The 14,770-nt window shown below is 35.2% G+C and overlaps 1 protein-coding gene across 1 annotated transcript in view; it reads right to left on the bottom strand.

Moving 5' to 3' along the window:
• The window catches only part of SETD3 (SET domain containing 3, actin N3(tau)-histidine methyltransferase), a 61,963-nt gene that overhangs the window by 6,566 nt on the left and 40,627 nt on the right, over window positions 1–14,770 (bottom strand). Inside the window, exons 7-9 of the mRNA XM_085317469.1 lie at window positions 8,574–8,632; window positions 6,702–6,816; window positions 2,651–2,725 (exon numbers count right to left, since the gene is read on the bottom strand). Of these exons, the coding sequence (XP_085173595.1) occupies window positions 2,651–2,725; window positions 6,702–6,816; window positions 8,574–8,632 (249 nt within the window). The remainder of the gene's footprint in view (window positions 1–2,650; window positions 2,726–6,701; window positions 6,817–8,573; window positions 8,633–14,770) is intronic.

The raw sequence follows: 14,770 nt of genomic DNA, 5'->3' as shown, positions 1-14,770 counted from the left end.
AAGGGTTTAACCGAAAATGATTAAAAAAAAAAGCAAGTAGTGCAGAGTGAACCGCAGAAAAATCAAAGTCTGGTTTCTGCAGGTGCTTTTGTGGTGAATTGATTTTGGTACCTGTAAGTACAAATTTTAATTGAAGTTTTTCCTTTGTTACCTCTTACAAATGGTGGTGGGAAAGCAAACAATTAGGATCTGTCCTCTATATCCGGTCACTGATTTTCAAAAAAAAATGTAGGTAGTTAATAATCTTTCTTTGATAGCTAATCCATTGATAAATCTGGTTGAAAAAATATATTAGAGGAGACAAAATGCATGTCAACAGTGCTAGAGTGTTCACACAGTTTTTCCACTCAGGGTTAGGTTATATGAAGTACATGGGAGAACAGGTCATAGTGGTGGTTGTCTCGTCTCCTGTGAAGAGGAGATTTTCCCTTTTGTTTGATAATGGACTTAAACACAAAAAAGTTTTAACACTTGCAAACTCCCACCAATGCTTCGGATATCTACCTCCGCATTACTGTCTAGCTGACAAAGTACAGTACAGTACGCACCTAACAGCTAAACCACATTAACGATACTTTAAATTTCTTCTAAATTTTAGATCTGAAATATATACCCTAAATAGTAAATGCTTAAACATTGTATCAAAATCTAGTAAATGTTATATTGTAACACACTAACGTAATGAACGAGTGACCTGCTTATGTATGTTAAGTTTGCTAGCCACTCTCTCTTAGTCTCAGAGGATCCTTCCTCAAAATGCTTAGGAAAATCACAATAAATAAAATGTCAGTGCAGATCTCTATTTGACTACAGGAAGTGCTACACAATCAGATGAACACTCAGCTCAATTAGTTCAGGAGTCTTTTTCCAAACAGGTTTTAAACCATGGTGATATAGCACATGTTACACTATAAATAGTTATCATGGAAAAATACAGTAGTCCTTTACACTGTAAGGCTGTTTACAAAAAAGCAAATTAAGCAGACTGAGAAGTTGCTTAGTTGAAGGTGTTTGAATAAACTGTGTGGATGTCTGCTGCCTCAGATTCCTTAGCAGTAAAAGCAGGGATCATATACTCTTTCTACTGCAATTGTAAGGAATAATGTTTTYACAGCATATTGAAAGATGAAGGCACTATACAATTAAGACATTTTAATGATGTCAATAATTCACAGTTAAGATTTGTACAAAAATTTTTAAAGATTCTGATAAATAGCAGATGAAGCAAAATCACTAAAAAAATGAAACAGAAGCCTCTATAATTGAAATCAAGAGAGCAGCCAGAAAAGCTATACAACATATCTACTGCCAGCTGTGGAAAATTATAAATTAGATCACTTGTGGAAAAACTGTGGACCCCTTTTAACTCATCATACTGGCATTGGAARAACAGCAAATATTTGACTACCATAACAAATTATAGGAACAACACACACAAAATACCCACTATCACTATGAACCACAGCATAGCAATGAGGATAATATACCTCTGGAAAGCCATACTTAAGGAAAAAAATTTTCAAACACATCTTTGTTCAGAAAGAAGGTAACAAAACATAAGAAAAATAAAAATCAAAAGATTGTAAAATGTGAGACTGGCAAAATAATACATTAAAGGGAATAACTCAAAGACCGAGTTATAAAACATCTGAGGATGTTTTATAGACAGAATCTTTTTTGGCCATGCTGACTACTACCACNGAGTGCTACTACAATAAAGGAATGAAGGTCCAAGTTGGCTGCGGATATATAGCACTGGAACACCCCTGTCAGACTTCTTGCTGTCCTGGAACCACTGTCTTCAATGCATCCTTTGACAGATTTAGTTTTGACATTCATTTTCACTTCTTAGCAGTTCTAAACAGTATACTGGAATCTGAACTGTTCCACACGTCTTTGAAAGGCCTTACGTCGCACAACATAGACTTACCTTTGGCACTTTCTGTTTGAGGATGAAGGGTGTGGGTGTGTGTGTAAAAAAGAAAGGAAGTATATTTTTAGGCACCATCTCATTTTCACTAAGCACAGGAATGCAATATAGGTAAAATAACTGACAACTATATTGGTCAATATCTCTTGTTAAAAAAAGACTAGTAAGAAACAAAATGCAAACTGTTAAGAAAGATTCTAAAATTGCTACTGCAGATGTAAACTGAGGTTTTGAATATAAAATATATTCATCTTTTTCCTTAAGACATGGGCCTTTTATTAATCTTATCTCGAATATCAAATTAAATGCCTCTCTATATGCATTTACAAGAGATTAAATATTTCAAATAGTTCTCTAGAATAGGAGGAATCAACACTCCCCTAACACTGGTATCTGYCAAGTGACAGAAAACATTTTATTTCGAAAACTATGCATTTATTTAGTTTTGTAGCATTTTCATCAAGAATTATGCAAGTATAAAAAAAATTCAAGGGCTTTACTCACACCACTACGCTCTTACACTTTTTGTGCAAGTCTTAGTTGCAGATTAGCCAAATACTGTTACAGCTATCAAAATGTTTGACATTAGCTATCTAGTAGACAAATACTGACAGGGACACACTCACTATCTTTCAGAAAAAAAAATAACCTATCATTTGCTAAYACACTCTGCATATAACTTCACTAAAGAACAATTACATAGGTAACTGTCCCCAATACCTGTTCTCCAGCCTTGAAATCTTGAAGTGCTACACATTCACACCGGTCATCTTCTAAGTTGTAGCCTGTAGTGATCTATCCAAAGGAAAAAAAAAAAAAAAAAAAAAAAAAAAAAAAAAAGCAGCACCTTCAACATTTTATATTTCTCTCTTCCACATTGACAATGTGTTATTCTTACTGGAAACATATTAATAACACTAAATGGATAGGTTGCTTTCTCTGCCCAGTATAAGATTCCTAAGTAATCCCTTCTTAGCTAAGAACACTAAAATCTCTGCATTAGAAAATGTAAAGGAGGAGATTACTTACCTGAAGTAAATGCAAGGCTCTGAGGAAAGCACCCTCCAAAGACTATGGTCAGTCCTATGCTAAACACAGCAGCTGCTTAAAAGAGTTCTTGAGTTTTAAGTCATACTTATGTGGCCCACAGAAGCAATGCACTGACAGTTCTGTATTCTCTGCTTCAACTATCACAAAGCTCTAAGTATTCACACTGACAAGTGAAGTCAATCTAAAAACATAYTACTTTTTTAAAAAATTGACAAACAGCATGTCCTTGAATAATATTATCAAAGATACAGATACAGATGCAGCTGCAAGATGGGACATAAGCCCTAGGGAAAGCCAAAGACTCTCTCAACTTTTGTAAATGAAAGTGTATTTGTTTGTAAGGTGACTCACATTTGAACTTAGGTATACGGCGACTCATGTCTTGGAGGTACTTTATCCAAACAACTCCATAGGTAACTTTGAAAGCTTGGTTGATAGTTTACATATTAATAGTTTTACTCTACTTGCATAATCACATGTGCATTTGTAAGCCAAAACAAAGCTTTCAAAATGACCACAGGGAACTTGCTTCAGACAAAGCAAATCCAAAACAGCAGCCCCAAGCTAGGACAGTCAGGCCCTATGGGACACTTAYATAACTGCACTGTATGTCGATGTCACCACTTAAGATGTGTTAAAAAGATTTGTGGTACGTTGAGATCGGGAGAGAACATTACAGTCATGTAGCACGGMCTACTGCAAAACAGTGACAGTAGCATTTCAACGCAGAAACTGCTGTACATTCCTTATCCCGGGCTCAGTAACCTCTAATTAAGACCTACCATGTAGACGGTTATCTAAGCCTGAATTAAAGATTAAGTGCTAGAGAGTTTACCCTCATTATTACAAATGTACCTTCCAAGTTCAAATACAGTCACCTTCTGAAAAAATGTGATTTCCATTCAAAAAAAAAAAAAAAAAAAAAAAAAAAAAAAAAAAAAAAAAAAGAACTCTTGACAGCACTTGACCCATCCTGCAATTTTCTGTGTGTAAACGCAATGAAAACTCCCTTCAAGTCTTTTGAGATGATTGTGTAACAGGAGAATTTCATTGGAGGAAATCTGGTAATATCTTAATGGATATTAAGGAAGGATTCTGTAAGGTTAAGCATGCTTCACTAGACTACTGCTCGGGGAGGTTTTGTTTGTTTGTTTTTAAATGCAGCACTTAACTATCCTATAAAGCATAACAGAGTGCTGTACTCCTGTTTCTTCTTTCTTTTAATAGTAGCCAGGTAAGAAAATTAACAGGGAGTTACTTCTTTCCCCATATGACAGCTGATAAATCGCAACCCTTCATTTTTTTTTCCTGAAGCAGACATGAATTCCAAGCTGAGTATAAAACATGCAATAGTCTACTGGGTCAGTGAGTAAGGAYAGACCCAGCCCAGCAGGCAAAATGTAGTTTATTCAAAGCTCTGGCAGAACWGGCAATCAACCTCTGACTGTCAAGATACAATCCCACTAAAGAGTAACAATGAGAAATGCATGAAGACAACCATTTTGATATAGTTCTTAGAGGCAGGTTGATCTAATTAATAGTGTCAGAAGCAAGAAAAAGCTGGATGGACCTAGCTCCAGTTAAAACCCAAAGAGCATTTCATTATCTAGCTTGTGGAAAAGGACTCCATGGAACAGGGCAAGAGCAGGGATACATAATAGCTGACTGACCCAAGAAGCATTTCAATCCTACCTTGGAATAACCTAGTCAGTGGCGTATACAACGCCATCTTTTACTTCTTACTTTCACACGATGAAGAACTACTCACATGAACTATTTTAAAGGCATATGTTATAATCAGAGCAAAACTCACTCTCACCTCACTCTATAATAATATAGATTACAACACAGATAACTTATCTTAGTAGATTTTTCCTATTTCTACTAATACAAGTAAACTAACACACAACTATTTAGTAGCTTTGCTTGCTCCATTATCAATATTATAGCTCTCTATCCCTCCTGAATCTATAATTTTAAACTACTTTCTGTAGAAATATGAAACAAATGAGTAAAACTTGCATACACTTACAAACTATTTAGGCTTTTCCCCTCTCCCTCTTTAGGAGGCGTAAGCACGTACACGTAAGCATTAAAAAAAAAAAAAAGCTTACAGCCTTGATATACTATTGCACTAGCAGGTTTGGCTCCAGAGGCTGGCTCCATATCAAATCCATCGTTAAAGAGCATAATAGTAACAACAAAATTACTTTATCAATTTAAATACAAATTTAAATTATTAAAATAACTAGCTGTTCTTTTTATATGGGCTAGTTATTTTTCCTCCTTCCATGACTTTAATTTTCTTCCTCTTTCTCTTTAATCTTAACTTTGAAGGCATTCATTAAGAGCCATCTAATGAATACAGGCAAGTCTCTGCAAAAGCATCCAAAAGAGATGCCCAACAGGAAGAAGATACAGGAAGATATATTACAAAAACATAATTTCTGAAATTTAAGCAATTTTATTTGCATCAGATACTGTCATGTTAACTTTGTTGGTAAATCAAAGTTATCAAATAGTTTAACAAATAGTGAAAGGCAAGAATCACTATTAGAGAATATCATATAACCACCTTTCAGTAGGGAAAAAATAAAATAAAAACACTCCCCAAAACATGMAACTTTTCATCCTAGCTTATCACACTGTATTTGGTATAGCTATGGTAGCAATAAGTCATCTGAATGTCAGCTCAGAAATAGCTTTATTTTATATTTTTTCCTCATTTAAATTAAGCTTTTCTTATACCAAACAATACTAACACATAGTGCTGTCCTAACACTCAGGTCATCTCTCCCACAAAAGTATCAGAGTATTTGAATAGCATGGTCATATTTAGTGTTGCAAATCTTTCTTACTGAATATACAGTTTGAGAGTATGAATCCTGAAGTATATACGAGGCTGGTAATCTGCTACACCACTGACAAACTACCCTCTTACGACTTTCCATTTTCTCAGTTCRACATTAAGCAGCCTGTTAACGAAATCAAGACCTCATCCCCTGAACTAGCTCACGTAAGCCAAAATGTCAGCAGGTCTGACTTTCTATATACATATGTCACCTTTTAAATGTTTAATATGCCCTAAAGTAGAATTTTTGCATTTTGTTTCTTTGATGTAGTAACAGATGTACTGTTTTTGTTGAACTAGGCTTTGTTCTTGTCGTTGCTGTCTCCATAACAAGGCTCTTTGGGCATGGTTAGGCGAATAGGCAGTATTTCTTAGTTGCAAATGTCTAATCAATTTCCCTAGTGGTAGGTACAAGAAGGCAACCTCCATCATTGTCTGCTTTCATATTCTCAGTATAAATCTACCTAGTCTTGTGAAATCTTTGTCAGCCCCACCAGAAACAAAACTCTGTCAGAAGATCAGAAATATTCAAACTTGTCTGGGAGGGGAGGGAAAAAAAAAAAGTAGTATTATGTAATTAAATTTTTTTGAAGTTGCATACTTTCAAGAGTATATGTGATATAGCTACATGCACAGTTTGCTATCACTTCTAGAAGCTTTGGTAAGATGAAGAAAGGTCTCAATGAAAAGTTATCATAGGATATTTAAGAAAATGATACATCTTTAAGATGCTAGTTTTCTAGGGTCACTTGGGAAGATAAAGTACCTGTTTTAAGAAACATAATGGAACGTGTTAAACTGTTCAAAGGTAGTTGAAAGGTTTAATACTTAAGCCCTAAAGCTTCTCAGCAACACTGAAAAAATCCTTACCAGTCCATTAGTATGATTACACATGTCCCATAAAGGTATCAGAGCCAATGTAACTCGAGAACCATCTTCTGTTGGAATCTGGTTTTGTCGTGTCATTACAGAAGAAACTGCCCATCTACAAAACCAAAAACATTAAACAATTAAAAGCACACTGACGCTCAAACCATCAATATATCATTACCAGTAGTCCAACCTGAAGTAACCATTTACACTAAAGGTTTCCAAATTTAGTTTTCTTAAACATCACAGAACAGTAACAGCATTAGCAAGCAACACCACTTGCAGGAGAAGCAGCAGCTCCTCATTTTCCAAGACACACACACACAGCATTTTGAATTCCCAGATAAGAACTGCAATATCAAACCTYTTCTGCACTCTTTGCAAAAGAATCTTACCTTCATACTCTCATGTCTTTTCCTTCCTCAACYGTTTACTGTACATGTACCTTTAACCACGTATCCCAAAACTGGGGTCAACTAATCCTGCAAGCTTCAAAGGGGCTCTGAGCTACTGCTTGGCAGCAGTAGCTCTCATCTATGTTCAGACTCTCATAAGAGCCARGAGGCATTTTCCTCCTAGCTCCCTAAAGAGGTTACACACTGCATGAATTGGAAACTAGTGTCATCACTTGGCACAGGTATGATGCCTTGGTAGACACTCCTCTTCAATTTGGGGACCTTCGACTTAGATCAGTATTACCAAGCCTTCTACTTAACAGAATAAAGAAAGAGGGGAAAAAACCCCAAACATTCATCTGTCCAGYTGAAAATATGAAACAAGTAAAAGATAGTTTAGGATAGACATTAGTCAAAACCTTTTTAGATCAGGTTAAGCAAATGAAATACCAGCTACCTATTCAGACATTCTTCTGAAAAACTTTCAGTATAAAAATTTCAGTATTTTCAAAACATTCCTGAAATTTCAACTTTATTTTACTTCAGACAAAAATAAGTATTAAAAGCCACAAGGGTAAATTCTTAAAGTTTCACATTCTTGCTTTAATTCCCAAAGAATCCACTACTAACAAGTACTTGAAATACAAAATTAGCCTTTCAGAAGGATTACAGATTGCTAAGAAATCTCATCAACTTCAGATCTAGTCAAGGTAAAACTGTGGATCAGTCTGATATATAATTCGAAGTATAATAATGTGCTTCTTTTTCAATGTCACTTTATCTGAAAGATTTCAGTCAACTTCACATGTAAGTTGGCATGTTCCTCTGTGACACTATAGGTGAAGAAAGTATGCTTTAGAAATCCCACTTTGATAGACTGACCAGAAGTAAACTGGGCTAAAATATCCCTATAAGAACTCATGAAAGCCTTTTATTCATGTTATTTTAACTCTTTAACAAAATTAAAGCTCTTAATTATTCTTTTATCTTAATTATGCCACTCCTTATAGCACCTCTGAGTGACACTCACGCTTCACATGAACWATCCGAGTTCTTCAGCTCTCCTATCCACTGTAAATATTACTTTTTACTATTTTGTGCTAATAAAGCTTTTCATAAAAGAAACAAACAAACCYTCCCCGAAAACCCCAAACCTCAAACCGCCTGCACTGTCTACTGAATTATTTTCTTCAAAAACAACCAATTGCCTTACTAATATCAGACTGTATACACCAGGTGGCTAAATTAACTGGTCATAAATACTACTGCTTTGTAACTCCTAAAATCTGCATATTTATTTCACTTTATCACTCTTTTCATTAAGATATTAGTATCAAATTGTACATTTAAATTTTCAACAACAGGGCTTTCACACCAGTGAAGCATTTACAGGGTCTCACAGCTCACTTAAAAAAAAAAATATATATATATATATACACACATATATATATATGCATTAAAACACAGACAGACCAACCTGTAGTCATCATAAGTGAAAGAATCCTTTAAGGGCAATTTGCTGGCATTAGGATGGGTCTGGGAAACACAAGTTTCAGAAAAAGGTGAAAAGAGAAAGAAAACAAAAATCAGAAATCAGTCAGCAGAATTTCATTATTTAGCTGCCTAACAGATCCTAACAAGAGCCAAATGAAGCAGGAGGCGTCCAGCCGCGCTACAGAGGGATCATCATGCTATTATGCTCTCATACATCACTGTCAACTTAATTTGTTGTGCCCAGCAGCCGCCATAAATCTGTTTCTTCATATTTCAAGACTGGAACCCACAGACACCATACAAAAATAACAAAATTTAAGGTGGACTGAGTACGACAAGGTAAAACAAAATGTAATCCTTGGTGCTGGGTGGGGGAACAAAACAAAATAGGCACATATTAGGCTTTACCAACTTTTACAATTCCCTCTTCTCCCAAAATACCAATAAAATATGTTACAAATGCAAGACAAATGTATTCAAAATTTTCATTTCTTCCTTTATACCTGTAAAGGCTTTTTTCGTAGAAATTACACTACACTTCAGAAATAAAACAGATTAAAACATTTAAATAATTTCAGGGACAAATACAGGTTAAATAATAGCTGCATTAAGCATCCACACATACACCAATCTGAAAGTCAAATAATTCAATTTTAGAAGGCATATTATAGATGTCCTTAACAGGCAATATATTTAGTTTTTACAAAGGCTTTAGAAAATGATAGTACCTATTATTTTTCTGATAAATTARCTTATTAAAAGTTTCAAAAATACAAGTAGTTTTAAGCCCATGCTGACGTGCTTTCTAAAGGTTAGAACTTTGTCCCAATTCACAAATGGAAAGCTATAATGGCATGAATTTTAATCTTCAGTTTCAATCAAGTCTCATAGACAAACTGATGTAAATGATAAAATGGTTATTTCTAAAAATACAAACGAATTTTTGCATAGCTGTATCTTTGCAATACTCTTAATGCATGAAGCTCCACATAGTATGCAGTTTTTTACTCTTGATGCATTAGCATCACAAGTGCATGGTAATTTATCATTTCTCACTGTAATGTACTTGCTGGCACTGTGTGCAGGACAGTAGGGGATGAGGTAAAAGTGGCTCAAATCGTAAATCAATTAGAAAACAAAAGCTTGTGCTCAGTGAGCAATTTTAGGCAAATTATATATTACAAAAGACTGCCAATTGGGTGTTAGGTCCCAGGTGTCTGCTCTCCTCCAACCCCTCTAGTTAACCCTTTGAATGGGCTTCTGAAACACACACGAAGTTAACAATTTGAGCAACTGCTGCTCTTTTTCAAAAAGGACTTTATATTCTTCTATGTGATTTTCGTTTACACTGATGATTTGGACATTGCATAACAAATTTCCTCCAGTTTAACCTTAACAGTATATTTTACATTTTTTTCTCATAAAGCCATCCAATACAAAACTAGAACTGACAACCAAAATAATAAATTTCAAGAGACATTGGAGACATTGTCTTTGTAGTAAAACATTCCAGAGTTCAGAAATGAACATAGGATCTTAGCTTGCAACTTGAAATAAGAATTCTTAAAAAAAAAAAAAAAAAAAAAACTCCCCCACATTACTCCTTNACGACAATTTAATTTCAACTTCTATTCTCAGTATTATTAACCTACTTTAAACTTGATACAATAAACAGATATAATAAAGCAAGAAAGTTCACACTCAAAGTGAAACATCCGAGCCTATCAGTTTTACTTTAAATGTATTAATATGTATGTTGCATTTCTACTCATTGTAGAAAGTGGGAAGCACGTTCAGCAGCTGACGTTTTTAAAGATATATGAATAGATAAGTTGCGTTGTTTTAGAGCTTTGTTTTTTCAATGTTCCTTTTCTTAGTCCATGCACTTAATTTGCCCCTTGCTTAGCTTCGTTGCTTACAAAACTGCATTTCCCAATGCATTTCACGTTTGTAAAAATATTGTTTTACTAAGACTGCACAGATATTTTCAACATCTATCCTTACGGATACATTCATACATTTCACGTTCGCCAGGAGATACCGGGATCAGTGTGGTGCTAATGCCACCTACTGGTGCTGACGCAGAATACTCACCGAAATCCCACAAGCAAAAATCACTCGCATCCGTTTGGAAATGAAAAGAGAAATCCCAGGATAGTCAAGCAACCTAATATCTCTTAAAAAGAGTCTTTGCCCTCTCTCTCTACTCAAAAAACTAAGTTTTGGAACACAAAATTAATTAAAATGAAACTCCTCCACAAGAACCTTCAGATATTATGCCAACATCCTGAAACTGTAATTTTTGATATCTTACCTTTAGCGTAAACCCATACTGCTGTAGTTTAAGTAGTTCAAACAGAGGGTCCTAGCAAGTTTATCACAAGATAAAGACCTCAGGCATACAAATAAATACCGCTGTGTCTTTTTTCTCTCACTCTTTCTGTTCTCCTTCCTCTTCCCAAACAAGAGCTTTCAAGAGAACTAATTATTTTGCAAACAGCAGTAATTACCATGGTTATAATGCACTAAAAGGCATTAAAGGGAATACAAAGGGCTCAATAACGTAAAAGACAGTGACCTTTTACTTCAAAAGCTCTTAGACTAAACACAATACATGCACATAGTCTCGATCACAGCCTACACAGAGAGCCCCAGCTAACACACTCAACCCTAGCTTGGAGCAAACACCTATAGGAAGCAGGAAACTATGTATGTGCTGCCATTATCCTTTCAGAGAGAAAGTCAGTATTAAACATAATTGCATGGGTTTTTGTGCTCAAGACATCTCACAACTGCACACTGCAATGACACTAATTGTTCATGTGACATAAGCTGTCCTCCTAATTAGTCTGGACATGAACATGCAACCCAAACGAAAAGATTCTAAATTCTACTAAATGCTTGGTCATCCCTTCCTCATTTGCAAACCCAGAAAATTCAGGGTTTGCCATATACTGATACTGTCCAGACATAACCTATACAAAAACATCAGTAAATCACAATGAAGGGAAAAAAAAAAAAAAACAAAACACTATGGTCATATAATAAGAGACATAAGATAGAACAAAACTGTAGTCTATGAAATTACCATATTTATAACATTCTATGATACAATATTCTAGCAGATATTTTAAAGTTAAGATACCCTAACGTCAGCATATTTGATCATGCTAGATTTCTGACTTGAACTATTTAAGTATGTAACTTAAAAACCCTATAGATTACAAGAATCCGAAGACACACAAAAAAGAACAATATTCTGATTAAAAAATTGATTTAGTATGCAGCTTCTCTTTATAGTCCCTTGGTAAAAATGAAATCTCCCTAACAAACACTTAATAAAACCTGTCAATATATCTAGAAAGAAAAATGACACAAATGCATTAAGTATTAAATACCCTTGAAAAAAGTCACATATTCCATGAATTTTTGATGTACTATCTTGACATTAATGTAAAACCTTGATATTTATAATTGACAGATATTTAATAAAGTATAGAAGATGACTGCAGCATAGCATGCAAATTGCTCAGGCTGATCAAAAAAGATACAGACGTATTTAAACTAAACAAACATTTAATATGTTAAAAAAAAAAAATCAAATCTAGCTTTTACAGGTTCATGTAGCTAGGTCTCTACAGATTAGCTACGAAAGGTGACATTATCCAACACATGAACCCTAACAGTAACTTACCAAATCTGTATGAAGTAGTTTCAGAAAGTTGGGAGGGGAAGCTTTAAATAAAAAATGGGAACATGAAAATGCGAATATATTCATTTAGATGCAGGTCCTGACATCCTACTGAAAGAGTTATTATAAAGAACAAATACCATCTATTTAGTTACCCTTTCTGTGAAAATATTGTCAGAGCTGGCAATCAGGGTGATGACCACTGCAAAAACAAATAGTGGCATACTGAATTTCATTTTCATCCTGATGCTGCTATTAAAAAAAAAAAAAAAAANAAAAAAAAAAAAAAAAAAAAAAAAAAAGCTTCTTCCTTTTTAGCGTTCCAAGCCTTCTTTGAGACATTTGGAGGATATCTCAAAATAACCAGAAATATTAAAAAGTAACAGTGATTGCTGCCAGATTGTCTGCAGCCACTGTGGAAAGAGACAGACTGTTATTCTAGTCACCTAAAACACTATCATACTAGAAGCCAATTACACAGTATGGCAACCATAGATAAAGGGGGGGGGAGAGGGGAGAGAGAAAAAAGATTTCACAATTTTTTGTCCTTTTAGGAAGCAGTAATATCCACAGATTCATTTCTCATGGCAAACTGCAACTCCAGATGCCCCCAGTGGGCCTTTGCACTTTGCATTTCTTCCCCATATTTTCTGATGGACATCACAAGATTAATCTCATTTTCAAATCTTATAAACTAGATGCTAGACTCCTCCTCATTTGAGAATGCTTGTCTTTATCTGGACAGCATGAAGGCTTCAATATGGATAAGGTGATGCCCTTCTAGCTGAGGAGCCATCACAACCTTCACTTCTGCTATCCATCCTACAAGGGCAGTAACCTCCTATAAGGGAGTGGGCAGACTACTGGAGGCAGTAACCCCTAACCCCATCCAAGCATGAAATGACAAAGCTCATCTATCAGAGCTCCTAATCTCAACAGAGGAGTTCYCATCAAAAGCAGCTTAATATTGGCTCGTTTACCAAAGCATAGTAGAATTCTAATTACTGTAAAAACTGCTACAAAATTTGAGTGAAGAGTTAAAATTAGAGTTTATCACATGTCAAATTTGTGTTCCTATCTATGATGCTACTATGCTTGTAAAGCATAAATATATTTTGGTATGAAGTCATATTGGCCAGTATATTCTTTAGTACCATTTATCCTTGTATCCTCCGAGTACAAAAAACTGGACCACTAACATGATCAGATAATTAGTGTTTTTTTTTTTAAAAAAAAAGACAGTATCTTTATGCTGAAATAAACTGATCAAGTCACCTACTACTCCACTGCTATGCATAACTGAAAAAAAAATCCTTTGTTAAGACGTTTCACATCTTTGTATTCTAACTCAACACTATACGTATGCTTCTGATCATGACAGACACCTGTCTGCTCGTTTCTGCTGTTGGTAGACAGAGATGGCTGAAGTTCTGTGAAGAACATTTCAAGTGCTCACAAATCCACAGAAAAGTAGTGGGCAATATCTGCATCAATATCACTGAATTAGATTTCAATATTCTCAAAAACCTCTTGTGTACTACTGAAGTAGGGACAGCTTCATTTCTGTCTCAGAAAATCACCATACCAAGTACAGAGATTATACTGAGGCCATCATCCCCACTCTCAGCCCCAGAACACAAAGGGTACTTGAAACAGTTAAAGCCAAAACCAGTTTAAGCTTCCACCTTGTTAACTTGCACTCCTTTGAACACGAAGCCCAAGGGTTCGTTCCTTTTGACCAAACATTTTTTTCCTCGCCTTCTTTGCGGATTCTCCTCTTTCCAATGTACTCATTAACATGGGAGATTTYGTTATGCGCCTAGCTGGATGCTACTGATGGTTTCAGGCCAATGTGTAGGTGTATGAAAACACAAACATATACCACATACACACTTTCAGGGCCAGAAGCAGGAAGATCTGTCAGCATTTGCTGGTTACTGTCCCTTTCCTCGCTCTGGAAATCCTTTGAAGCAGCAGCCTTGAAGAGAAATTCCTCTCTGTGGAGCTGCTGAGGCTGTAACTGCCCTAAAGCTAAGTAAAATAAAGAATTCAGAATGGAGGATCCTAGTGATCTACAGGGAAACAAGAACTCTCTTCTTCTATTGGATATATGCTGCCTAACCTAAGGAAAAGCAAGTACAGTATGCAGGACAGAAGAAAAAACCCTAAAGATTATTTTACTTTGTAATATAGTTTATAACTACAGGGGCATGCTTTGGAATTTTAAAATAGTTTGATTCATTAAAGCTAGGAATTATGTCCACAAACCTACATTATTATATGATTTTCTAAAAGATCTGGAAGATCACCCTACTTGCAAAACATAACAGAATGAAGCTCAAAATTAAAAAGGATTGAARTCTACTAAACTTAAATAACATTCTTGCTTACTCTTTCTGTCAGCAATTTTTATTTCTTTTCTACCAATATGCACCAAAAACCACTGTTCCACAATATTATGGGACTCATGTAGTGGAAGCAGTGTGGAA

The sequence above is a fragment of the Rhea americana genome, unplaced genomic scaffold (genome assembly GCF_003343005.1).
Source record: "Rhea americana isolate MKP2758 unplaced genomic scaffold, rheAme1 scaffold_5, whole genome shotgun sequence".
Lineage (NCBI taxonomy): Eukaryota > Metazoa > Chordata > Aves > Rheiformes > Rheidae > Rhea > Rhea americana.
Note: the sequence above shows the minus strand (reverse complement) of the source record. Positions and strands in the feature narration are given on the sequence as shown.